Source organism: Miniopterus natalensis, chromosome 1 (genome assembly GCF_054644295.1).
Source record: "Miniopterus natalensis isolate mMinNat1 chromosome 1, mMinNat1.hap1, whole genome shotgun sequence".
NCBI lineage: Eukaryota > Metazoa > Chordata > Mammalia > Chiroptera > Miniopteridae > Miniopterus > Miniopterus natalensis.
In genome coordinates this window covers 66,632,881-66,657,359 of record NC_142081.1, presented here as the reverse complement: position 1 = coordinate 66,657,359, position 24,479 = coordinate 66,632,881, and the positions used below count along the sequence as shown (strand labels likewise).

Below are 24,479 nucleotides of genomic sequence, written 5' to 3'. Positions count from 1 at the left end.
AAGATAAAAGTTCTAAGGGAAAGAATTCCTGGATTCTCAACATAGACAAAGGGTGGGATGAGATGGGAAAATGGACAAGACCTTGATTTACACAATCCTGGATCCAAGCAATACAGATAGCTAGAGAAGGACTCCTGTAACAAAACTACCCAATATAACATCCTTGTAAGGATTCAGCTATTTCCTCTCCGCACTTTTACAATTTTAACCAGCCTCACATAAAATCGCAAATCAATGGCCCTTGCTTAGCTATATCTATTTGCCACCTGTGTCCACTCACCTAAAGTCTAATTGTTCCTGCTTGCCATTTTTCCCATCACCATGGTCCAAGCCACTGTTTCCCAACCCTGTTTTTATCTCATTCATGTAAGAAACATTATTGAGCATCAACTATGCTCCAAACTCTGTTCTGTTCTAGTGTTAGGGATATAAGAGTTAAGACTCTACATATGGAGCTCAGTGCCAAATGAATGCTTTATTCTATCATTATTGTTATTATTGTATTTATTATTATTATTATTACTATCCCTATTCATCCAGTAATTTTAGCAAAAATAACAGGCTCATTTAAAGTAAACCATAGTGTCCCTGACTGGGTAACTCAGTTGGTTAGAGCACTGTCCTGATATACCAGGGTTGTGGGTTCAATCCCTGGTCAAGGCACAAACAAGAGGCAACCAATAAATTTTTTAAAAAATAAAGTAAAGCTTAGTGATCTTAGTAATGAGGCTATGAACAATTGAAACATCAAAAGCATGATATTAAATCTGTTCCAGGAAATATCTACCCAATTTGAGTGCTGAAAAATTTTTTTAAACACTCCAAATCCAACCCGCTTTACACAAAAGAGATTAGAACATGATTATATCTAAGAAAGTACAAACTTAATCAATTCATTTTAATGGACTCTCTAAAGCAGGGATGGGGAAACTTTTTCTGCCAAGGACATTTGGATATTTATAGCATCATTCTCAGGCCATACAAAATTATCCACATAAAAATTAGCCTGCTATATTTGGTTAAACATTTAATTGAATTTATTGAATTTCGAGTCCCACCTGTGATTGCCTTAGCAGTGCCAGACCAAATGATTTCGAGGGCCACATATGGCCCTCAGGTGGGACGTTTTCCACCCCTGCCTAAAGTTAGTATGTGTGAAACCAAAAATAGATGATCTGCCATACATCTCCTAAAAGAAAATTCAGGGTCAAGTATCAATTTTCTGCAGTGTTTCTATAGCATCATATGGGGAAGAGTCTGCAGTATATTTAAACATTCCCATCATCCAAGAAATGGAGTGTTATGTGACAGGCAAGGACAATTTACCAGACTCCACCTTGGCCAAGTGGCATAACCTTCAGAACTACACAACATTCTTTATTCTGAATTCAAGTTCAGCAACCAGTGTTCTGCATAATCCCTTGAAGCCCCAATCTCTTTAATCTCAGATTCACCAATGGCCCAGAGAGGAGTCTACCCTATGAGGCCCAGCAGGCCTCCTCAAACCACATCTTTATCTTGGTCTGTTCGACAAGAGGGCCCAGGCTCTAGGTTGCATCAGACCCTGCCTTGGATCCAGTCCTACCCTTAACCTTGGTTTATTTACATCTCTTACCGTTATCCTCACAGGTTTTGACCTTTAAAGTGTACAGATTCAGGTGTTCCGTGTTTGTGTGCATCTGCTGAACTATGAACACTGACTTAACGGTCAAAAATATAAAATACCTATTAAGTGCCTATTATATCCCTTTAGGTCTTGTTAACTTAAAAATAATAGGCGTAGGCTCTCCCTCTCTGGAGCATGCCCATGTCCTTCCCTTCCCCCGCTACTTCCCCCCAGGCGGTCACCTTTGCCTTTCTCACTCCTAAACTCCAAGGGCCCTTCCTTTGCCTCGGTAACTTCTTTCCAGAGTCCACGAAGCCCAGTGGGCTCACTTCTACTACCTCTGTAACTTTCTAAATGAACTTTCTCTTATAATTTGAAAATAAAAATAATAAAAGCCAAAGTGAGTAGCAAATGAGCTTTTGAGATTCAAAAGAATAGCTATTCAGGAAGCACGGATTCAGGCAGCAGCCCAAATAGGAAGTGAAAGGAAGGGGTGCTTATGAGAAAGGAACACGAGCACAAATACACAAATAGAAGGAATTTCTATAGGTGCAGATAAGCTAATACAATGATGATAATGCTAAAGAATGTTTTCCAGCCTGTAGTTATAACATCTGCTTTCTTCTTATCCACGGAAACAGTTGTTCAGGATACAAAGCTTCTTAAGTCCAAAGGTTATTTTGCCCATTTTAACATTTCAAGAGTTTGAGGAGTAGGACATACAAGGCAGTTCCTCTGCACAAGCAGCTCTGACTCATACGTAAAGTGACTCTGTTTATATTATTTTTTACAGTCATCTCAAGAGAAGGTCCCCTACTCTATTCCAGCAATTTTCAACCTTTTTCATCGCATGGCACATATAAACTAATCACTAAAATTCTGCGTCACACCAAAAAATATGGTTTTTGCCAATGTGACAAAAAAAGATAATTTCGATTAATTCACACTGGACAGCTATTGTTATGTTGCCTTTGTCATTTTTTTATTTGACAGTCTAAGGGAAAATCAGTCCATGGCCCTGGCTAAATCGTCATGTATTGCATGTTTTAAAAAATTCTTGCGGCACACTAGTTGAAAATTGCTGGTTTATTCCCTCATGACCATTTTGATCTATTTTCAGCACCCCTACCAGAGGTCCCCAATTTCTTAGTTTATAGTGAGCTTAGTAGCTCAGCAATTTTTTTTACAGCACCTCTAAATCAAAAGAAATACCTAACAGTGTGGATTTAAAGTAGTTGGTTCATAGCTATTTAGTAACCATTTTTAAGAAGCAATACACACAAGTTGGAAGAAAAATATTTTAATTATTTTTTCTTAAATAGCCACAAATAATTACTAAAGGAATTTATGTGCCAGTTGGACACTGCACAACTTCTCACATCTTGGAATCCAATACTACTACCCCCATTTCCTGTTCTGTGCTGATTTTCACATAGTACTTATATTTTTTATCAGAAAGTTCTCCTAAAATCAGGTTTCACAAAGATATTTTGAAATGAACAGGAATGTAGCACAATCTAATGTTCAAATTGTGAATTACCTCAAGCTGGTAGTTTGCATGGTATATAAGAAATGTTGACTATTGCTGTGTTTCCTTTAAAAAAATTTTTTTAAAAGAATAGTTTGTTGATTTTTAGAGAGAGAGGAAGGGAGGAAGAGATAGAGATAGAAACACCGATGTGAGAACATGCCGTCTATGGGGAATCAGCCCACAATCCGGGTATGTGCCCTTGATTTGGAATCGAACCAGTAACCTCCTGGTGCATGGAATGACGCTCAATCAACTGAGCTACACTGGCAAGGGCTCCTTTAAAATTTTTTAACATACCATGGTGCCTGTGTGACTCTTCGCCTTGGCACAGATTTTGGGACAAATGGCCTTAAGTCGCTCCGTGCCACATCGTTATCTTGAATCTGTGTAGTGTAAATGAGTGGGCTCTGAAATCAAACTTCTTGTGTATAAATTTCATCTCCACCTCTTTTCTACCAGTTGTGTGATCCAAGGCAAGTAAGATTCTCACTATGCCTCAGTTTTCTCATACATAAAGTGGGATAATAATACTACTTACTGTTGTTGCAAGGATTATATAAAATGCTTAAGTGTTTAGATAATGCCTAGAATTATAGTAAGCACACAGTAAACATTGTCTATTATTGTTATACCCCATTGTCTCTTTTTCATTTTTATTTCTCTAGACCAACCTAACTATGAATTGGATCAGAAGAAAAACTAGAGATACATCCAGCCGATCAACAGCAATTCTAATCCTACACTATTTAAAACAGTAACCACTAGCCACATGTAACAATTTAAACTTAATAAAATAAAGATGAAATAAAAATAAAAATTCAGTTCCTTAGTTATAACCACATTTGAACTGCTCCATAGCCACATATTCTTTTTTCTTAAATAGCCACAAATAATTACTAAAGGAATTTATGTGCCGGTTGGACACTGCACAACTTCTCAAATCTTGGAATCCAATACTACTACCCCCATGTCCTGTTCTGTGCTGATTTTCACATAGTACTTACTTTTTTATCAGAGGGATCCCCTAAATCTAGTTTAGGAGATCCTAAACTAGTGGCTACCTTATTGCATAGCACAGGAACATTTCAATCATCACAGAAAGGGCTACTGCCCAACACTTATTTTTTCTAGGCACGCTACCGGTAGCCACATAAAAGAAGCTGGAATTATGTTTTATTCTATAATTTTAGGGTTCCTGTAGTCAGGAATCAAACAATCATCAAGGGTTGATTATAGCCTACTTCTGCCTTATTACCCTTCCTTCTATCTTATCACCCCCCTTAACTACTGAGGGACTCCTAAATCCATACAGTACTTATTAACATACCCGTTCCTCACACTCAAGGTCAAGGAACCTGAAGAACAGAAACAACAAGTTCTAAATCACTCAGCACTGCCTTATGGAATGAGAGGATGTCTCCAGATAGTGACTCCCAACATCAACATTTATAGAAGGAGACTCAGGCTCTCAGAATCCTTTAGGTGAAAAATCTATTTTATTCCTACTCTCTCTCCTGAGATTTCTCTTTGCCTCTGGACCACAAGTAGATGTTGTCCTTTTTAAATACCTACTCCACCACAACTACCAATCTTAGACCCTCTATTGTATCCAATTCCTAAAATTGAAATATTATTTTATTTTAGGTTTGGGGGCTTTTTTCCTGTTAATGGATCACTTTTATTTCTTTCCTTTAAGAGTGAGATCCTTATATTGCCTCACTCAGTGGCAGGAACAGAATGAAAATTAAAAAAAAAAAAAAAAAAATTGTTTCAAAGCCCTGGCTGGTGGCTCAGCTGGTTGGAGCACAGTCCCATACACCAAAAGGTTGAAGGTTTGATTTCCAGTCAGGCCACATACCTTGGTTTTGGGTTCCATCCCTGGTCCACTGTCATACGGGAGGCAACTGATCAATGTTTCTCTCTCACATCCATGTTTCTCTCTCTCTCTCTTCCTCTCTTTCTAAAAATCAGTAAAAACATACCCTTGAGTGAAGATTTAAAAAAAACGAACTTAGCCTCAATTCCAACAACCTTAGTTCCCAGATAAGGAAGCAGACTATACCCCAAAGGAAAGGGCAAAGAACTGGGCACAAGAAGGGCATGGAACACAAGGGAGCAAAGGCTAAGTGTAATAAACAGAAATTAACTCCTTAAAACTAGTCCTCACTCTACCCCACCCCATCCAACCCTTCCATACTACGCCTCATCTTGGTTAACTCACTCTGCATATCACCAAAGCCATTCTTTGCCCTGAATATGGAGTACGGGACTGTGTTGTTTTCGCACAGGAAAGGGGTGATTGTATTTGGAGATAGGGAATTTTTAAAAGTAATTAAAGCCCTAGCTGGTTTTGCTCAGTGGTGAGAGCGTCAGCCTGCGGATTGAAGGGTCCAGGGTTCGATTCTGGCCAAGGGCACATTGTATCTCCATTGCAGGCTCGATCCTGGCCCAGTCGGAGCCCATGTGGGAGGCAGCCAATCAATGTCTCTCTCTTTCTCTGAAAAGCAATGGAAAAAATATCCTCAAGTGAGGATAAAAAATATAAATAATAAATAAATCAATAAAAAGTAATTAAAGTTAAAACGAGGTCATAAGGGGCCCTAATCCAATATGACTGGCATCCTTATAAGAAGTCAAAGAGACATCAGGGATGTGTGTGCACAGAAAAGGCCATGTGAAGCCACAGAAGAGAAAGCAGCTAGCTGCGTAACAAGGAGAGAGGTCTGCTGACACCCTGATCTTTGACTTCAAGTCTCCAGAACTGTGAGAAAATAAATTTCTGTTGTTTAAGGCACCCAGTCTATGGTGTTTTATTATGGCAGCCCTAGCAAACTAACATACCTCCATAGCCTGATTTTTCTAAATCTGAGTGAGAAGAGCCCACCCCATAAATAAGATACCTAGTGTATTGAAATGATTTATCTATATAATACAGGTACTAACCAATCAAAACCAATGCCAGCCATAAACAACTGATGTCAGTTTCGCTAGAGTCCCAGGCTGAATATTCACCCTGCTTGGTACTACAGCTGACAAAATTGCTTGGTACATAAATTGACTTCAAGATGGGGCTTAAGTTAATTAATTGATTGATAACAACTTCTTGATTGATATCAAGTAACTTCTACATGCCAGGTATTGAGCATAAAAAAGGCTGCAGTCTGAATACCACGCATTCAACCACCTCTGTGCTTCTGCCCTTTCAATCTGCCTAGCAGATGATGTGAATGCAAAAGCATTAAACAATAGTCAGAAGACATAGGCTTTTAGCCCCATTTCAGTTTCTCTCAGCTTAAGTAACTCTAGTTCATAGAGCCTCAGTTTTCACATTTGTAAAATAAAGATAGTCTTGCCTTCCCTGTCCATCTCATAGGGGGACTTGAACCTACTTATATACTTTTTATTAAATTTATTTGGGTGACATTGTTAACAGGACCATGTAGAATTCAAGGGTACATTTCTAAGCTACATGACCTGTATATTGCATTGTGTTCCCACCACCCAAAGTGAAATCATCTTCTGTCACCATCTCTTTGGCCCCTTTTACCCTTTACTAACCTGCCACCCCCTTATTGTCTGTGTTTATGAGTTTCAGTTTTAGATTCCACATATGAGTAAAAGCACATGGTTCCTGTTTTTTTCTGACTGATTTATTTTGCTTGGCATAATTTTCTCAAGGTCCATCCATGTTGTTGCAAGTGGCAATATTTGCAAATGGCAGTATCATAAGGGAATTTGAAATAAAGAAATATGGATGTAAAAGTGTTTTATTAACTTTGATCAAATTACAGATAGTGTCATTACTTTTTGCATTTCTCTGCCAATTGACCTACTCAAGACAGAACTCAAATCCAAGTTATCCATGAACAACAATAAAATAATCCTTCATCATACTTTTTAAAGTTTTCTCTGGCTGCTCTGACTAGAAGTGATTTCTTATTTCCCTAAACTTGTACTATACTGTTTAATTAATTTCTTATGAAATATGTGTTATATCATGAATTTCTAGTATTGATTTTTTCCATGTAATAGAAGATTACTAGTGCTTATATTTTATACTGTGAATTTTTACATTATTATGTCACCCTACCCAGAGTGTAAGTTTCTTAAGGAGTGCTTTTCACACAAAAACCCAGACATTTAACAAATATTTTGCAGATGTATTGATTGCTGAAATTCTACCATTTATAGTAGGTTGAAAAACACAACCACAATATTTTGTTGTTCCTCCCACCAAGATTTGAAGTTCATTTCCACACACTTTGAACCTGTGCAGGCCTTGTGACTTAATATGACCACTAGAACGTAGTAGAAATGAAGGACTAAAGATGCCTTTTTCTTCTCTTTCACCCTCTTGGACCACTGCTTGAGGTACCACCATGAAATAAAGAAGCCCAGCCAAGCCAGCACATACAACCCAGACCTGTGAGTGAGGCCATCTTGCACCATTCTGTTTTTATGGTTACCTCTGACTGCCTGATCTGATCATGAATGAGCCCAGGGGAGACCACTAAAGAACTATCCAGACAAGTTGCAGAATCATGAGGAAAAAACACAGTACTTTGTTTGTTGTTCATTAAGCAGAAATGGATAACTGAAGACTGACCAGAAAAGGCATTCCTCTCTTCCATGCCAATAGGTTTTTTTCCTACCTCTTTAATGGCCCTTTTCACAGATTACCTTGCTTTCTGGGCATGTATCTTCTAACTACTACCAGACTGTTATGTTACTGGAGGTGACACAGAATTTATTGATCTTAGGTCTCTCCTAAAATACTGTGCCTAGAACAGTAGAATAAGTAATGGCTCCTTCCAAGGGAGTTTTAGAACTCAAGTCTCAAAGGAATTTATTATATTATATAAATAATATATCGTTTATTATAAGGCAGTTACATCATGCGAGCACTTAGAAGGCCATTGTCCCTCCCTTAACCCTGTCCCACACCTATATGGGTGGAGGTTAGCCTGACATTAAAAGGGATCTATAATAGGGCATATTCAGGGATTATTCCATCACACATTTCCTTCAGTGTCTTGCATACCTGTCAGAGAGAACATTCTTTCTATTTGTTAACATTTACTTCTCTATTTACTTCTCTAGCCACATCCCTATATTTCACCTGTAAGATCCCAAACTACAATAAAAAATTTTTTTTTAAAAGCCATTCTACTCACCCATCCCTAGAGAATTCTTGGTACTGTATCCAATCCTCCATCTTTCTCACACTTTGATACTACTAGATTTAAGTGAACTGTAAGTATGGCTTTGGTGAGGGTGGGAGAGTCACAAAAGGATAGGTTTTGGAATATGTATAACCAAGGTGCAAATAATGAACCTACTCCACCCCAGAGTGAACACTTGAGCATGTGTGTGCCACAAACAGCAGACTGGCCTGTCCCCCTGTATAGCTACAACCCGTTCCCTATTTTGTATCCAGAGGTTTTATAGTTCTTTAAGTGTCCATGGGACCTAACTGATGGATGGATATTTACTTCTAAATAGAAGCTGAGCTGAAAAAGCTGTGTCTAAAAATCAGAACCCAGGGGAAGTCTCCAGCCCCTATAGAAGCCTTAAAGGCTGGGACAGCAACAGTACCTTTATTATTAAATATCTGGGAAGGGCTGCACTTTCCTCAAAATTAGGCTCAGTGGAGGCTTCTAGCTAAACTGGTCATGGTCCTCAAAGTTTTTTTTTAATTCCTTGTTGCCTCTCTGGTGTAAGTTAGTCACAATTCGGACTATGACGTGTGAGGAACGGTGGGGAATCCAGGCGTGGTTCAAGCTTCCATGAAGGCTACACAAGGTTATGGAAGGGGGTTGGCGGGACACTGTCATCAGAGGTTGGGTTCAGAGGTTATTGATAGATTTTCAGGGTTCTGCTTTGGTTTCTGGGAAGGGGTAAGATGGAATCCTCATCTGAGGGGCTCTTCGGCAAAAGGTGGCCATTCCAGCATTATTCTCAGTCAAGGAACCCCTACTTTTTTTAAAAAAAAATAGATTTTTATTGATTTGAGAGAGAGGAAGGGAGAAGAGACAGAAACATCAATGATGAGAGAGTCATTGATGGGCATACTGGCGATTGAGCCCACAACCCCGGGTATGTGCCCCGACAGGTAACAGAACTAGGATCTCCTGGATCATAGGTCAATGCTCAACCACTGAACCACGCTGGCTGGTCAAGGTACCCCTACATTTAATAGACCTGAGCTAAAGTATTCCCATTTGTAGCAATCAGATATTTCCAAGAGCAGGAACTGGAACCATCTCCCTTTGACAGCGAGGCCCTTCCTATCCTGTACTGGCTTAACTAAAGGATATTATTTAACACTATAAAACAAAGATTCTCTAAAGTGACTCACTTTTGAATTCCAGAATAACAGCCTACTCACTCTACCCTTACATAATACAGGAAATCCTTCTAAATTATTCTTTGCATAACAGAGTTGTTCACCTTGACTGCCCTGCTCTACCCTGAAATAACGAATAAACTTGAAACAAAAACAGTTTCCTTCTACTAATCGGGAAGGCGGGGAACCTACACAGTCCATCTTTGCCTGGGTACCCATTTAGTAGAGCACCTATTAAGATTTGAAAAGTAGTTTTAGCTGCTGTGCAAGCTGAATATGTACGAATATGGATGAACAGGAGAGGGGGTAGGTGGATTGGCTGTATGTTTAAAGTCCTGAGCTGCTTAATATCTTTTCCAATACTTGTCAGGGCAACCTCCGTTGCAGCCTTGTGGCTGGAGGCAAAGTTGACTCTTTACCAGTCTCAAGACTGTCTCCTCCGCCAAACAAGGTGATGAAAATATCCTCGGTCTTGATTGGTTAACTCCACCGAAAAGCACCTCGTGCTGATGTGTTTAGGATCCGGCGGGGGGTCATAAAATTGAGTAAAACGCTGAGACCTCCTTTAGGTGGCAGATGCAGACTCATGCAAAGAAAATCTCACAATCTAATTATGGACAGGGGAAAGAGTGAAGTCTGCAGACCAGCTTCCTGACCCAGTTTTGTGTCCTGTTCCAGAAGCGCCTCCAAGAAAGGCTGGCGTTACAGTCTTAGCCTTCCAATCCAGTTCCTCGTGGCACAGCTTTCGCTGGCTCCTGAAGCGTGTTCGTTGGAGCGGAGCGTGTGAGCGCCGTCTCCCGGCCCCGCCGCCGCTCGGGCAGCCCGGGCCCCGCTCGCTCCCACGCCGCTTCCTTGAGCCACGCCTCCGGGTTCTGGCGCTAAATTCGGGCCAACGAAGTTGCGCCCCAAGAATCACAGGACGAGGAATGGAAGCCTCCAGCCAATGGGATGCCAATTATAAGCGCAAAAAGGGAGAAAACTTTTTAAATGGGGTCTTTGGACCAATGGGGAGCAACGACGACACGCCCGCTCCGGCGCGTACAGAGGACTCGCGGCTTCCCGACACGTGACCAGCGAGTCGGGCGGCCCGGCGCCGCCTCCTGGTCTGGAGGTAGCGCGACGGCCCGCGCCGCCAATGGCTCGCGGAACCTCTCATCACGTGCGGGTTTTGCAAGCCCAGCGGCCTTTCGGAAGGTCATGTGACAGTTGACGTTTCTGCGACGCTCCCCAATGGTAAAGGAGAGCTGCCGTCACGGGACCAGGAATTGGTTTTTCTCCACGAATGATAACCCGGCGGGGGCGGGGGTAGCCTATCACGTGCTGCGGGCCGGGCCGGGGCGGGGTAGGCCACTGGTTGCGGGGCGAGCTGGGCGCGGGGCGCGCAGGCGCCCTGGGGACCCGGTAGCGGCGGTGGCCGTGGCTGCGGCGACTGGAGCCGGATCCTTGGCCGAAGCTGAAGGCGGTGGTGACGGCCATGGCGGCGGATGGAGAGCGGTCTCCGCTGCTCTCCGAGCCCATTGACGGCGGCGCCGGCGGCAACGGACTAGCGGGGCCAGGCGGGAGTGGGGCTGGGCCCGGGGGAGGCCTGACCCCCTCAGCACCACCGTACGGAGCCGGTAAACATGCCCCACCCCAGGGTAAGCCGGGGTGGGTCGGAGATGTTCCCGGGGGTGCTCCGAGAGGCGGGAGGGGGCGGGGCCGCGGGCGGAGGGCGGGGCCCGAGCGCCAGGTGCGGAGCTGCTGCACTTGTGACAGGGTGAGGCTTTCTTCCTCCTCAATCGCCACCGGAGCTGGGAAACGGAAGGGGTGTCTGAGGAAGCTGAAGTACGGACTCTAAGAAAGAAGCCCGCCGAGTTTGGTCAGAAGGGTTGAGGAACAGAAACAGATCCCTGACCCCGTGGAGCATCAGTGGGGGTGTCTGCAAGTGATGCCAGCCCTTCTTTTTACCTTCCTCCCCAGCATTTCCCCCGTTCCCCGAGGGACACCCAGCCGTGTTGCCTGGGGATGACCCACCCCCCTACTCACCCTTGACCAGCCCAGACAGTGGGAATGCCCCCATGATCACCTGCCGAGTCTGCCAGTCGCTCATCAACGTGGAAGGCAAGATGCATCAGCACGTAGTCAAATGTGGCGTCTGCAATGAAGCCACCGTGAGTTATACATATACGTATATATAAATGGGCCCGTTTCCTAGATCCTCTTTCTGATTCCTTGATTCTAGACCCTGACCAGTGCACTTCAGATTTCAGTAATCTCATACAGCCCTTTCCCCAGAAACCACTCACCAAAGCTAATGTTTACAATCCCTCACCTTCATACCTATCCTGGGTACTTAAGCCTGGTTTTCATTTGCTAATCTTACCCTGTATGCCTTTCTTTCATTTCTCTGTCTTGGCTAAGACCTTATCTATCTGATCTTTCCTTAGAAGGTGTTTTTGGAGGAAATGAACGGGATTGGGATTAGAGATTTGCTTACCAATATTCCATTATTCTCTAGCCAATCAAGAATGCACCCCCAGGGAAAAAATATGTTCGATGCCCGTGTAACTGTCTTCTTATCTGCAAAGTGACTTCCCAGCGGATTGCCTGTCCTCGACCCTACTGGTAAGAGGCATCAGGAAAGGGCATCAGTGAGGAAAATTGGAAAACCCAAAAAGATGAATGTTTATAGAGAATGTCAAGGTGAGACAGCCTGGTGTTTATTTAGAAGAAGTAAAAGCTAAGGACTATTGTGCTTCTAGAATGTTATAGCCATCTTTCTCATCTCAATAAAAAGACTGGGATGAAACAGCATGCTTTAGGAAGATGGAGTGTTTCAGGGCCTGGGTTAGTTATCCTGAAATAAAAGGGAAGTTAGAGACCTGTAGTTAAAGCAGTGCTCTTCCTCAAGGATTCTTTGCAGAGTATGTTAAATGTACAGCGAACTAGAGGAACATAGGGAGGCACAGAGTGGGGGGTATGAAGGAGGGATAGTGTAGGGGTCCTTAAGATTAAAAGCTTTTTAAACATAGTCTTTTCCTTGTACAGCAAAAGAATCATTAATCTGGGACCTGTACACCCAGGACCTCTAAGTCCAGAACCACAACCCATGGGTGTCAGGGTCATCTGTGGACATTGCAAGAACACTTTTCTGGTGAGGAGGGCTACTGGGAAGTCCTGGGGGCGGGGGGGCGGGGGGGAGGAGACCCAGGAGGAATAAATGAATGTATTTCTGGTTTATGATAATGAATCCTAAACAGGACTGTTCCATGAGTATCATTTCCCACCATCCCCTGCCCCAGGACTCTCAAAATAGATGACCCTGCTTGTACTATTAATTGGTTTTCTCCCTTTTTCTTTCTCCATAGTGGACAGAGTTCACAGACCGAACCTTGGCACGTTGCCCTCACTGCAGGAAAGTGTAAGTGATTACGAGTAGCATCATTGAGCTGGTAATCGGGTAATATGTAAAAATTACAGGACCGTTTCAAGCATCTATTTCTGTTTGCATCCCCACAGGTCATCTATTGGGCGTAGATATCCACGAAAGAGATGTGTCTGCTGCTTCTTGCTTGGCTTACTATTGGCAATCACTGCCACTGGCCTTGCTGTGAGTAACTGATCCAACTCTTTTCATTCTCCAGCCTCATCTCTATAGGCTAAGATTTGGGAATGGCTAACCTAAAAAAAGGGAAAGAGACCAAGGGCGTTTGGTTTGTGTTTTAATGTATAGATGAGCTGAAGTTGAAAGTAACTGATAGTCTTCATTGTTACTATAGTAAAGAACAGCCATCTTCTTTATGCAGAGGATAGGACAATGGAGAAGTGGTATAAATTAGGGGTTGCTATTTAGGGACCTGACACAATTATAAGACATTAAGAAAAACTGACAGATGTTTGGGATTGTATCAGTATATTCCTGCCTAGGGGAAGGAAACTAAACAACTGGGCCTTTTACCAGGTCCCTGACATAGGCTGCACATAGATAGGGAACAGGGACTGAGGCTTGAGTTGTGTTACTATTGCCAGGGCTCCTAGAAGGTGGTGAGACATCACAGTAACCCAGTATTTCTTTCCTTTGTCAGTTTGGGACATGGAACCATGCACGGCGATATGGAGGCATCTATGCAGCCTGGGCATTTGTCATCCTGTTGGCTGTGCTGTGTTTGGGGCGGGCCCTCTATTGGGCCTGTATGAAGGTCAGCCACCCTGTCCAGAACTTCTCCTGAGCCCCACGATCACCCACAGACTGTGCCTGGCCCCTCCCTGGTGGGGACAGTGACACTTCAAAGGGAACCGTGACAAAAGGCTCCCTGGGCTTCTCTAAGAGGAGCGAAGCAGCTGCCTTCCTTTTCCCTGGGGAGAGGTAGGAAGGAACCAGGCCCTCACCTAAGTTCGGAGGGGTAGATAAGACCACTGCTGGCCATCTGCTTTCCTCCAAGGGTCGCTGTGTTTAGGGTGAAGTGGGAGAAATGTTACCCCTAAACCTGGGTCTTAAAAGACAGTTCTAGCCTTGTCCTTCCTATATGCTCCCTGAGCCATTCCTGTCCCTTATACATTCCAGGGCAGGGTTAGGGTGTGTAGCCCTGGGGGTTTCCCTCCCTCTTGTGCACCATTAGGACCTTGCTGCTGCTATTGCACTTCACCAGGGACTGGCTGTGGCCTCAGTACCCTCAGTCTCCTCTCCCCCCATTCCGTGTCCTGTGGGGGTGGGGTCAGCTGCTGCTCTGTACAGAACCACAGGAACTAATGTGTATATAACTATTTAATATGGGGTATGTTCCCCTAGTCCTGTGTTTCCCTTAATTACTCCTTCCAACCTTACCCCTTCCTCCCCCCCAGTTGTAGTATTTCACTGGGCTAGGTAGGGGTACTGTGTTGGGGGAAGTCAGGGACTCATCCTGTGCTTGTAAATAAATAAGGTCATGACTCTACCATTTTCCAGTTGTTAATCTGTATGTAAGAAAAAAAAATGAGGGGAATTTATAGCTCCACAGGGATAGAATACAGAGATAGCAAGGCTGAAACTATGGCTCTTTATTTTCACATGGACAGTTCAAAAGAAGTTGTCAGTAGCTTTTAATGTAAAAAAGGGAAAAAACCCTCCACACACACAAAAATAAAACCTTGGGACTTGAAACCCATCTCATTGGGAGCCTGGTTGAAGGATTCGTATTTTTACAAGGGAAATACAGTGCAGAATTCTCTAGAAAGCAAAGAAGTTTTAAAGCTAGTTTAGGGGGCTTATTTCCCAGGCTTAAAATGATTTGGGGGAGGTATCACAGTGCTAGGTATAGGGTGATGGGACAATGGTCACTGCCCAGGGCCTTGGAACGGATCTTGCTGTCACACAATGCAGGTAACAGAGAGTGAGACACCAAAAAGTAATCAAGGCGCCAACCAACGTTTTTGGATCGAGCATTCATCATGTAGGTCCAAAAGGTATAGGCATAGGCCGTGTTTGGGTAGAGGTGCCGAAAACTGTCAGCCAGTGGCACAGCCTGCAGCAATTCCCCAAAGCCTTGTCGCTCTTGTGGAGTGAAGCCAGCATTCTTTTTGTTTCCTTTGGGGTTGCGAAGGTCAATTTCTTCATGAGCCACATTGAGGTCCCCACATAGCACAAGGGGCTTGCGGGAAGCCAAGCCCTTCAGGAACTTGCGAAAGGCTTCATCCCAACGCTGTCGGTACTCCAGGCGCACCAGACCTCGGCCTGCATTAGGTACATAGGCTGTTACCAGCACAAATGTGTCATATTCAGCCACAATCACTCGGCCTTCCTGATCATGTTCCTCCTCACCTGCAGAAAGGATGAAATATCAGTATAAAGAAGTATAAGGGGAACATTTTTTTAAAATAAAAGTATAAGACAAGAGTGGAGAATAAAGGGATCAAGAATTGGGGCTGGAGTGGGGGATTAGCAATTGGTTTGGAAGAGCTCAGGCACTAATATATCAATAGGGTCTCACCAATGCCATAGGAGACCTTGAGTGGGCAATGGCGAGAGAGTAGGCCCACGCCACTGTACCCTTCCTTGTCTGAAGGAGCAGACCAGTACTGATGGGATAGTCCAGACAGCTCTTGAAGTTCAGCTGGTAGTTTATTCTCTGAACATTTGGTCTCTTGCAAGCACAGAATATCTGGGGCTTCTTCCTTTACCCACTGAGTGAAAGGAAAGGTATAAAAAATAGTATCAATTCAGCAGACATTGAAGAATCTGTGCTAAGTACTAGAGATAAGAGTCCCTGTGCATAAGGAGTTTAACAGTTTTAGCAGCACAGAATTTAAGCAGTTAGAAGGAGATAAGACATGCAACCCTGAGATTGTATTTTTTCTATAAGCAGTGGATTGCTAAGATTTTTAAGCATTAGTTATTTCTTTTTTTACATTTTATTAAATTTACTGGGGTGATATTGGTCAATAAGATTATGTAAATTTCAAGTATACAATTCTATAATACATCATCTGTATGTTGCATTGTGTAAGCAATAGTTATTTAAAAACAGAATATGCTGAAGATAAAAATAGAGCAAGTCCAGTAAGATGTTTTCAACATGCTGGGGAAGAGATGAAGACATAAGACGTTTAAGACTGATAATGGAATGCAAGGAATGGATATGCAAGAAACTGTTGGTATGACTTGGTGAAGCCCCTCCTTGTACCTCTCCCACAAGAAAGCCATTAAAAAAACCAAACCACCAGACTAAAGTGGGAAAAGGTGATTAAACTCCAAGATCATTCAATACTAAAGACTGTCTTTTTCCCCAACTTGATTTCCACTCACATCTAAACCTTTCTTCTTAATCCAGGCTCGAAGCCCATCCACATTCCAGGAACAGATCTTGAGGGTGGCGGATTTGCCACTGGGCGAGGTTTTCTGATCTGGGGGGTCCTCATACAGGACTGACCCCTCTCCTGCTGCTGCCTCTTTTTCTTTTTTCTTTGCTCCCGTTCCCGCCTTACTCTTCTTGGCCTCTGGCTCTATAAAATAACACATAGTGATAAACTAGGTATACAACTTTCACCCGAAGTTAACTATAGGCCCACTGAGCCTGCAGTTGCCACGACTTCACAAACTGCAAAAACGTGGTGCGTCGGTCCGTACTTCCCGTTTACCGAAGAAATTAGAAGCACCACCATCACAGCCTCTAGGGAGGGGGCCTTATTTCACGCTCTTACCAGTCTTGGGCTCTTCCCCGTCTTCTGCCACCGCTGCCTTTTTCCCACGCTTCGGCATAACTGTAACGAACGCCCTCCGGCACCACGTCGCCCAGCGGAGCTGTATTTTTACCGCCCTGCCTACAGACGCAAATAAGTGGTGAAACCAGCTAAAGCTGGGGAAAAGGCTCCTCCCGTGCGCGGCGCGTTACCTGTGAATCCCTTCCCAGCCTACATGCGCCATGGGCCCATTAGCCCCTCACCCACTACCCGAGACCGTTTCAGAGTGATCTCTGCACCCTCCTCGCGAGATCGTCCCTCAGGCCACTCGGGGGCCTCAGTGAAGGGTCTCGGCTTACGCTGGCGGGTCAGCAGCCCAGAGACGCCCCTCTGATGGGCAAAAGAACAAGCAACCCGGTGTCTGACCTGCTCGAGCTCAGCCGGAATCCTTCTCACCCAGCACAAAGAATGGAGCACGCTGTGCTCCCACGTGGGTAACTGGCTTGGTCACGTGATCTGGGGTAGTTCTCCCCTCCCCCCACGTAGCGGAGAAATTCCCGCGATTAGTCGGTCTGCACCACGTGACGGAGAAGCTAGGCCTCCCCTCCTCCAAAGTCTCCAGGGGTGAAGGCCCCAGCCCTCCATTCTCGGATTGTTCATCGGTGTGCCAGCTGCGTGACTGCTTCTGCCACTCTAACCGCGATCTCGGCGCTGCGCGCGAGGGACAACAAATGCGTGCAGAAGGCTGGGCTGGACGACCGGCGACAGGCGAAGGGACGGGCAGGAATGTAAGGAGCAGGTGCCGGCTCGGCGTCCCTGGCAGTTCGGAGGACAGGTTCTTCAAGGGGCCTTGACGGTCGCCGTGACGACGGGGGCGGGCCGGCGCAGCGCGCCCAAGTTTGGAGCCTGTGGGTGTGCGTGCGGCCCCTTAGCAGTTGCGGGCTCATCTCCCTCCGCCCTCCGGGGTCTGCGCTCTGCACCGACCCGCGAGGACTCCACGGCTGCGGGGGTAGCCGGGAGCCCCGCGGGCGCTTTCTCCCAGCCTCGGCCATGCCAACCGTGCTGGGTTTTGAAGGCAGCGCCAACAAGATTGGCGTGGGAGTGGTGCGGGATGGCACGGTGCTGGCAAACCCGCGGCGGACTTACGTCACGCCTCCCGGCACAGGTGAGTAGGGAACTGAACATCTGAAGGGTGCTTCTCCGCCCGGCATCATTTTCCATCTTCCTAAACACTAGCGAAGGAGGGCGTGGAGCGCATTGTCCGCTCGTAGAGTTTTCGATTCGAGTCTCAGAGATTCTGTGACGTTTACGTCACAGAGCTGATGGATAGAAGAGCCACAGGCACTTGCACCTGGGTCTTCAGGGCTCATTCAACTCTTATGGAGCGCCTTTTATGTGCTGATTGTCAGTCAGCTGGCTGTTGGATACAAAAATAGTTGCACACGAAAGTAGATGTGATGAGCCTGCTATGGAGTTGGACGTGTAAACAGAATTTTACAGTATGATAAAGAGTATAACATATAGATGCGATCAGACTATTTTAGGATGAGCGTAAAAACGCCCAGTTCAGGTGGGAAGCAGAATTGGCTGGCTTTACAATATTCATGTTCAGTATATGTTTCTGGACTTCTTTACTCTTAAAATGGGAATGACACCTGCATCACTGGGTCGTGAGAAAGTGCCAGTCACATTACACCTTTTAATAAATGTTATTTGTAAGTTATGATGTTATATCATGCCTACCCTTCCCCAAAACACCTGTGTGTGTGTATGTGCGTGTGTGTGTATATATATATGTATGTGTGTGTGTGTATACATATATATACACATATATATATATAGGAGAGGGCAACTGACTTGGATATACCTGAAAAGCCTCCCTGAACAGGTGATGATGTGACAGGTTACTACTCCTTAGAAATACATGCACGTTTAGCACTCCTCTTCTAGGCATTTTGGCACCAGGAATACATAGATGAATAAAATAGCCAATGTTTTGAGATGCTCACAGTTAAACTGGGGAAACTACAAATAACTATAATGCTATAACTGTTACATGTTAAATGTGGTTTTAAATATTTTTGCCACAAACATTTTCACTGCACAACTAATTGATCATAAGGCAATTTCACTGTTTCACTGTAAAAGATAAAATAACTGGTTGACAGTTTGGTTGACATTTGGCAGACTTAATGTATTTCAGCTAGTTGACAGTTTGGTTTCATTTTTCCACTGAGGAAATTGTCACAGTTACTCCCATTTTTATATTAAATAAATCATAGCCCTTATAATGGTCTCTGCAGTGATGAGTGTATATGGTAGTCTTAAAATAGTGGATGATAACAGCTATGTATAAGCCAGACTACTCAGCTGTGTGAAAGCTAGATTGCATACTATACTAGAAAATGTTAACTTAATCAGTTTTCAAATCCTTTGTGATCAGTCTTCCCTCCCACCCATCAAAACCAAAAGTTTACCAAGCGATGGCAAATAGAAAAGAGGGCTATCAATTCACAACAATCTCCGAGAGCATTCATTGTTGATTTCTTTAGTTGAAACTGATACCTCTCTTAATGAAAGAATTATAGTGAAAAAGAAAAAATGTGATGCCAAACAAAGTGAAATCAACAAGCAAAAAAATAAAATGTATAATACTATGAACAAAAGACTTCAAAGATAATGTATTTTCACTATAAAGTTTTTAAAATTTTGCTATTAATTTTCATGTTTCAATGTCCTTCTTTTATTTTCCATTATTTCCTCTTTTACTGTGAAATTGCCTTAAGGCCAATTATGCTGCAAAAATGTTTATGGAGGAAATGCTTGTGGCAAAAATGTTACAGCAAACAGGCTTATGATGAAAATACTGGACATGGTTAAATACAGTATATTAAATACAATGATGTGATCATGCACAGAGTTTATAGGGTCACAGAGAAAATCACCAAAGGGTATGAGATAGGTGTCACTTGGGTTGAGTCCTGAAGACTAAGTAGAAGTTGGTTATGAAAAAGGGCATTTCAGAAGGGGCTGTTCAGCCTAGCTGAACAGGCTGGGAACAGTATATCTGAGCACCTGGAAGACAGGATGCTGGAGAAGAGTGAATGGGACGCTTCCTACTACTAAAACATCTGTCTTAGATTTCTGTGTACCTTTGCTACAAAAATCCCCTATGATTTCTGACTTGTGTTCATGTCCTAGGGTTTCTTCCAGGCGATACTGCCAGGCACCACCGAGCCGTTATCCTGGACCTGCTGCAGGAGGCACTAACAGAGGCTGGATTAACCTCCCAGGATATTGACTGCATTGCCTACACGAAAGGTATGGCTGGGTGAGTGGTGAGCAGTGGAAGAATATACCTGGAGCTTGGCTATGTCCAAATAGCCGACAGCTCACCTCTGCTACCATCACTACCTAGACCCCACCTCTCACATTTCCTGCTTTCTCCAGCTCTGTTTTTCCCAATCTCTAAAGGATTCTCACTCCCATTTCTATCTTCCTAGGCCCTGGCATGGGTGCCCCACTGGTTTCTGTGGCTGTTGTGGCCCGTACTGTGGCCCAGCTGTGGAATAAGCCATTGGTAGGTGTGAACCACTGTATAGGCCACATTGAGATGGGCCGTCTCATCACTGGAGCCACCAGCCCAACTGTGCTGTATGTCAGTGGAGGAAATACACAGGTATTTAGAATACTCCACCATTTCTTTTTAATTTCTAAAGCACTGTACCAGCACCTTTTATGCTCTACCTGAGTGGCAGGAACTGCAAGAACAAAACTAGGCTCATTTGAACCTAAAATGTGACACACTAGAAAATCCACAACAAAGTTTGTAACATTGCAAATTTGGGCAGGATAATCAGAACATAAAATGACTTGTATATATATGGTTATAAAGATAAGGAATTTCTTAGGAATTTCCTTAGAAACAGAAAGAATGGTAAATATGGAAGCCCTCAAAATAATTAAAGGATTTTCAATGTCATTATTTTGGAGCTTATTTTTTTCTACAGATCTTAGCAATTAAAACTAAAGGGCACTACTCAGTTTGTTTCTTTATGATAATTATATGTTTTGTTTTGCATTGCTGGTAGTAAATATATAGAAGTTGTTATTCTAAGGCTGTGAAAATATAAATAATTTTTAAAACACTTTATAAATGGTTGAATATATTTTAAGTTTACAGGGGAAGCCAGAGTTGTTGGCCTCACAAGATCTTTTTAGGTTGGGATTGGAGAACTTCAGCTTTTTTTGCCAAAGAACACATGATGAAGTTATTGTCAGAAATAGTCATTGTCCCCAGCCTATGAAAGAGTTATGTTCTAAAACTTCATTGTGTGAAATAGTTATTAAAGATGAAGCACACACTTCCATGAAAACCATGTGGGAGCTTTAACAGGTAGTGGGCATGTAGCTGGTTGAGGCCTGAAGGATGACATGCGAGGTTAGGGACTTGGGGTGTGGAAAGGAGCAATGGTGGTTTTCAAGAGTTAAGAGGAGCGTGATCAAGTCTTCTCTTTTCCTCTTCCCTGCTTTGGTGTAAAAAACGGAAGATGATTGGGTGGAGAAGAGTAGATGATAGAAGACCAAACGCAGGAATTTTTCCTTCCCCTTTTGTCACTAGACTTTTTTTTTTTTAAGTTTCACCAGAGGATATGTTTTTATTGAATTTTAGAAAGAGGAGGTGGGGGGCGGGGAGAGAGAAACATCGACCTGCTGCATCGACCAGGGATCGAACCCACAACCTTTTGGTGTATGGGCCGACCCTCCAACCAGCTGAGCCACCCAGCCAGGGCTGTCACCAGCCTTTTGACAGCAGAGTAAAATCTACATCAGAAGAGAAGGAAATCCTGAGTAGCACTTATGTAGTCCCTAGGAAACACTCACTGCCAGAAATATGGAGCATATGTGTTAGCAGGTGATAAATATTTTCTGTGCTAGAAGTTGGTCACATATGAAGAATGGACATAAGTTGATTGCCAGGATTGAGTTGGGTCAGCCATTAGTCTGACACAGTAGGGGATTTTTGAGTTTTTTATCTCTACCTCTTGTTCTGTTTACAAATAGCGCTGCCCTGATAAGATACTCTAAAGGGACTCTGGTTCCCTGCCTCTAAGCAAGAAAACCTATTCCCTCGTCTACACTGTCAAGACTGCTTATAAGGCATATATCAGGAACCTCTAAGCTAGAAAAATGTATTTGAAACGACAGTTTGCTTCTGCCCTGACCTAGACTGTCTTCTATAGATTAGGAATCTGCTCTGGGAATATTCAAGGTATATGTGATTTTCTTCTCAGATAAGTGCTACAAAAAATACCCATTCAAGGTTTGGCAAAGCACTTTCTTCCCATTTCTTGTTGGACGCTCTAGTGGCCATGTTGATCCTCTGCTATATTCTTCCCCAAAGCCAAATACTCCTCTTTACAGACTTGAGGTTTCATGGACACCCTCATCACCCTTAGGTGATTGCATATTCAGAACATCGGTACCGCATCTTTGGGGAAACCATCGATATTGCTGTGGGTAATTGTCTGGATCGTTTTGCTCGAGTGCTGAAGGTAAGCCGTTGGGCTGCAGAGAACATAAGATGTGGATGAATTTCTGGGAAGCCATGGAAATGGAGGGAAAAGTAGTAAATTAGCTGCTTATGCTTCCTGGATATCCGACTTAATCCTCTTTTTCTCTCTGCTAGATTTCCAACGACCCGAGTCCAGGCTACAACATTGAACAGATGGCAAAGCGGTAAGGGGCCGTAAGGTGGAAGGAGGCTGACTGCTGGGGCTTCAGGGACTTTCCTGTACATGTATTAATGAGGTTTGGGAGGGGCTTTGGACGGTGAGCAGCCAGCTGACTGCAGGCTTAGTGCCTCATATACTCCCACATAGAGGCAAGAAGCTAATTGAGCTGCCGTACACTGTAAAAGGAATGGACGTGTCATTCTCAGGGATCCTGTCTTTCATTGAGGTGAGTGTGGAAGAGGTGAGGAGATGGGCACTTACATGCTTTTTAATGAAGTATATCTGTTTTGCTCACCACTGTATTTCCTGCATATAACACAATACTGGCCCGTATTCGATGTCAAATATCTTCTGTGTGCCAGGCACTGCTCTAGGCAATAGTGATCTAGCATAGAGCAAAACAAAAATCCCTGCTTGCTTGGAGCTTGCATTCTAACAGGGAGACAGAATAAGATACAAAAGAGAAAAAGGAACAAAAAGGGGACAATAATAAAATATGAAGGGTTAGATAGGGGTTAGTGTAATGGAGAGAAATTCAGCAGGATAAGAGAGGGGTAGGGGGTGGTGCCAGGGCAGGTATTCATAATTATTGAATCTTAAATGAACGCTACCCATTCTGTCCATTGGTGCCAGTGAAGGGCAAAGTGTGGTACGGGGTGTGCTGGATGTATGAAACATGGTGATACTCCAAGTGCACTAATTTTTGCTCTCATGGCATCTCCCAAACCATTGTTTAATCTGTTTGTTTTCCCCTTTAATTATAGGATGTAGCCCAGCGGATGCTGGCCACAGGCGAGTGTACTCCTGAGGATCTGTGTTTCTCCCTGCAGGTAATGGAATAAAGAGCTGGGACAGAAAGTTGGGGCTACGTTGGGATTCCCTCTGATATTTTCACTTTGTTTGTCCCCCACAGGAAACTGTGTTTGCAATGCTGGTAGAGATCACAGAGCGGGCCATGGCGCATTGTGGCTCCCAGGAGGCCCTCATCGTGGGAGGTGTGGGGTGTATGTATCATTGGACTGTGCTCCTCTTTCCTATTCTTGGGCATGTGCATCTTCCTCCTGATAGTTTAAGGGTTTGGGAAAATTACTAGTTTTATTTCTTATCCTATGCTTCCCAATCCTTGCCCCCTAGTACCTCTACTTCACTTTTCTAAGTAAATGCACACGCAGTATACAGCTAGACTGGAGAAATGACTGAACTAAGTTAACCCTACCCCACCTCATTGTAGGTAACATGAGGCTACAGAAAATGATGGAGACAATGTGTCAGGAACGCGGAGCCAAGCTTTTTGCCACAGATGAGAGGTAAAGGCCCTTGTCCTTTCCTGATTTTTTTCTCTCCAATTACTGTGGTTTTGCACCTTTAGATCCCAAATCTCATCTCTCTTTTCTTTCCCAGATTCTGCATTGACAATGGAGCCATGATAGCCCAGGCTGGCTGGGAGATGTTTCGGGCAGGACACAGGACTCCCCTCAGTGATTCTGGGGTCACGCAGAGGTGAGTACCCCCTTGGGGGGTGTAGATAGTATTATATGGGAGGTAGGCAAAAATCAGCAGAGCAGAGGGACCAGAATCATGAAGGCAGAGAATGGAAGATGCTAAGGGATAGTCATCCACCAAGTTTTTCCATTTTTTTCACAGGTATCGGACAGATGAAGTAGAAGTGACCTGGAGGGACTGACAAGGTTAACGGGATCAGAGTAGATAGTGCACTAAGTGGAACCCATTATGTCTATCCTGACATGCAAGTCCTGGTCAGGCTGTGGACTCCCCGCTCCCATCATTTGAACCTCAAGATGATACAGCAATAAAATATTCTTGCTCTTGTATGTTGGTAATTGGCTTATGTTTTTCAGGAACAATATAGAGATGGCACTGAATAAATTGTTGGTGGTGGGGTGAATGGATAAAGAGGCAGAGGTCAGAGCAGCATCCTGGCTGACTGCAGGTCGCCTTGGGGATTGCTGCTCTGTGGCTAAGATTGAAGGGATATCTTGGGCCCTCTTTTAAACATCCCCTTAACAATGGTATCCTGACTAATATTTTAGTATCAGGCCTGTACTACTGCTTTACATTCACTGTCTCATTTAAATTCTTTGAAGTAGGTGCTCAGAACTTCCCTCA

General features: G+C 43.8%; 3 protein-coding genes across 4 annotated transcripts; 2 read left to right on the top strand and 1 right to left on the bottom strand.

The window, feature by feature from the left end:
* The first annotated feature begins 10,913 nt into the window (after positions 1-10,913).
* PIP4P1 (phosphatidylinositol-4,5-bisphosphate 4-phosphatase 1) lies at positions 10,914-14,396 on the top strand. Its single transcript, XM_016199557.2, has 7 exons — positions 10,914-11,099; positions 11,443-11,633; positions 11,981-12,087; positions 12,511-12,616; positions 12,831-12,883; positions 12,982-13,072; positions 13,548-14,396. The coding sequence occupies exons 1-7, from the start codon at positions 10,958-10,960 to the stop codon at positions 13,689-13,691; spliced, it is 834 nt and encodes a 277-aa protein (XP_016055043.1). The 5' UTR covers positions 10,914-10,957; the 3' UTR covers positions 13,692-14,396.
* An 88-nt stretch (positions 14,397-14,484) lies between these two features.
* Positions 14,485-17,108, bottom strand: APEX1 (apurinic/apyrimidinic endodeoxyribonuclease 1). The gene is made up of 5 exons (XM_016199555.2): positions 17,044-17,108; positions 16,639-16,758; positions 16,244-16,440; positions 15,429-15,621; positions 14,485-15,259 (listed from the first exon to the last, which is right to left on the bottom strand). Exons 2-5 carry the CDS (start codon positions 16,694-16,696, stop codon positions 14,742-14,744), a joined length of 966 nt encoding a protein of 321 aa, XP_016055041.1. The 5' UTR covers positions 16,697-16,758; positions 17,044-17,108; the 3' UTR covers positions 14,485-14,741.
* Positions 17,109-17,160: 52 nt separating this feature from the next.
* On the top strand, positions 17,161-24,182 carry OSGEP (O-sialoglycoprotein endopeptidase). Of its 2 annotated transcripts, none has more exons than XM_087822552.1 (11): positions 17,161-17,782; positions 19,819-19,938; positions 20,121-20,296; positions 22,077-22,172; positions 22,307-22,356; positions 22,500-22,578; positions 23,117-23,182; positions 23,266-23,347; positions 23,584-23,659; positions 23,754-23,852; positions 23,997-24,182. In XM_087822552.1, the coding sequence occupies exons 1-11, from the start codon at positions 17,668-17,670 to the stop codon at positions 24,034-24,036; spliced, it is 999 nt and encodes a 332-aa protein (XP_087678678.1). In that variant the 5' UTR covers positions 17,161-17,667; the 3' UTR covers positions 24,037-24,182. The 2 variants fall into 2 exon arrangements, with proteins under 2 accessions (XP_087678678.1, XP_016055044.1); XM_016199558.2 differs by having other exon boundaries at positions 23,266-23,356.
* The last annotated feature ends 297 nt before the right edge of the window (positions 24,183-24,479 follow it).